Source organism: Ipomoea triloba, chromosome 9, assembly GCF_003576645.1.
Source record: "Ipomoea triloba cultivar NCNSP0323 chromosome 9, ASM357664v1".
NCBI lineage: Eukaryota > Viridiplantae > Streptophyta > Magnoliopsida > Solanales > Convolvulaceae > Ipomoea > Ipomoea triloba.
In genome coordinates this window covers 9,546,492-9,548,858 of record NC_044924.1, presented here as the reverse complement: position 1 = coordinate 9,548,858, position 2,367 = coordinate 9,546,492, and the positions used below count along the sequence as shown (strand labels likewise).

The 2,367-nt window shown below is 34.5% G+C and overlaps 1 protein-coding gene across 1 annotated transcript in view; it reads left to right on the top strand.

Moving 5' to 3' along the window:
- The first annotated feature begins 1,214 nt into the window (after positions 1–1,214).
- LOC116030149 (NAC domain-containing protein 90-like) overlaps positions 1,215–2,367 on the top strand; it is a 3,436-nt gene continuing 2,283 nt past the window's right edge. The window contains exons 1-2 of the mRNA XM_031272309.1: positions 1,215–1,605; positions 1,776–2,080. Coding sequence (XP_031128169.1) covers positions 1,446–1,605; positions 1,776–2,080 — 465 coding nt within the window. The 5' untranslated portion in view covers positions 1,215–1,445. The remainder of the gene's footprint in view (positions 1,606–1,775; positions 2,081–2,367) is intronic.

The following is a 2,367-nucleotide window of genomic DNA, read 5'->3' as shown; positions in this document are numbered from 1 at the left end:
AATGAAAGTCGTGTACCTAAATTGACGGAGGCACTAAAGTCATAGGACCAAAAGTGGAAAAAACTCAATCTATATTTATAATCTATCTGTAAATCTAATAAGAAGCAATAAAGTTAGGTCCTTAACGAGAATTAAAAAATGTTGGTGTAACGATTTATTTAATTTGATAATATTGCATCGGTATATATCATGATATCCAATGATACTTTGATAAATTTTAAAACATAAATTTAAAAATACACATTGAATTATTTGCGCAATGGTCATATAGTAACTAAGAACTAATAAGGCTCAAATATAATCAAACCTCTGTTTTTGTAAACGTAAACGCGTACTCTACGGCGTAATAGAAAGCAAAAATGGAGGGCTCCAGACGAAACTTTATAGATTTGAAGGGGATATCACAAAATAAAGTACGAATTAAATACTATATGAACTTTGGACCTTGACTAATTCTACTAAGTAATTCGAACAAAGCATTTAATTTAATAGTAATAATTATAATATACTAAAATATAATTACCACTATTAAAACAAAATTAACAATAATAATTTTGTCTCCTTACATCACACGAACACGGAAGTTGCCACTCAAATTAAGACGCGACTTGACTCCATTTTCGTTACCTGTCCTTTCCTACTCGGTCTTTAGTCCTATCCCCTTCTCTTTACCCTATCATACACACCCAAAAAGTTTATTCTTTGTTCTACCTTTTTAATAAATAAAATTATAAAAACTATTCTTCTATACCGAGTAACAATGACATGTAAAACTTTTAAATAATAATGCACAACAACTTATGCTTTAAACGCTATAGAGTAATACTAAATACCATACTAGATTTCTCCTATCTTACAATATTTTGTCCTCCTAACATAATATTATTTAATTGGACTTTTAAATATTTGATTATTAATTAAATTCATCCTGTTAATTAGTAACTTGTGCTCGAATGTCACATCTATCCTTCTCATTGAGGGAAGGTCACAGGACGAGGCTAGTAATGAGATATTGACTCTTTGTGCTGCAATAGATAGATAAAGAAAGTATATAATATATACTTAAGTTACAAGAAATTTAGAAGGACTTAAAAGTATATTCCTATTTTTAATTAAAGCGGTTTGAATGCGTGACATGAGAAGGGTTCCATGATTCCATCCCTATAAATATGTCACTATATGCCCTCTTTAGTTTGATCACTCTGGAACCCATTCTAGTAATTATAGCCATTCGATCCTTTGATAATCCTCCGAAACCTAGACGGCCCACAACTTAAAATTTAGTTTTTTCTGTTGACTTGTTTTTGAATCAAAGACGACCTGTAATCCATCATCATCTACATATACGTGCAGTGAAACAACCATTTCTCTCCTCAAAAACCTAATCACTCAGCTCCACCATATACACACACACTCGATCCATCAAGCTAGCAAGAAATATAATAATGTCAGAATCTTCTCTCCCACCAGGGTATAGATTCTACCCGACAGAAGAAGAGCTGGTTTCTTTTTACCTAAGAAACAAGCTTCAAGGAGCACGAGATGAAATCCACACCGTTATCCCTGTCGTCAATATCTACGATTACAATCCATGGGATCTCCCACGTAAGTCTTTATGTTTTGTTGTTTTTTTTAAGGATTTCGACATATTTCATGCATGGATCGAAATCTTAATTAATTTGTTTGTGGTTTGCCAAGCACCTTTCAGACTCTCATGAGAATGAGACTTAGTGAAGTTGATATTGATTCTTTGTGATTTAATCTGTTTTTAACAGAACTGGCGGGGGAGTATAGCCGGAGCGACCCGGAGCAGTGGTTTTTCTTTATTCCACGGCAGGATAGGGAGGCGCGGGGAGGGAGGCCGACGAGGCTCACGGCGGAAGGGTACTGGAAAGCCACGGGGTCGCCGGGGTGCGTTTACTCGGTTAATAATCGCATTGTTGGAGGGAAAAGAACCATGGTGTTCTACAGAGGGAGAGCTCCCAATGGAAGGAAGACGGAGTGGAAGATGAACGAGTACCGAGCCATTGAAGAAGAAGCTTCAGCATCATCGATTGCTAATAATACTGCAAACTTGAAGGTATGTACCTCACACTTTCCTTAATTTCCATGGAGTTTCTAGGAAAATTAAGGGCGGATCTTTTAGGGTTTTTATATAATTTCCAACTATTTTTTGGTTTTTCAGATCACAATATTTTTATAAATTATAGGGTCATATAAAATCCTCCCAAACACTGCCCTAGCTACAAAGGCTAGAATATATATTTCTATCTTGAACTTCACATCAAACCTAGTATATATATAAAACCATAATTGTTTCATAAGCTTAGCTACAAACTGTTGTTTTTTTTTTTTTTTTTTTTTTTT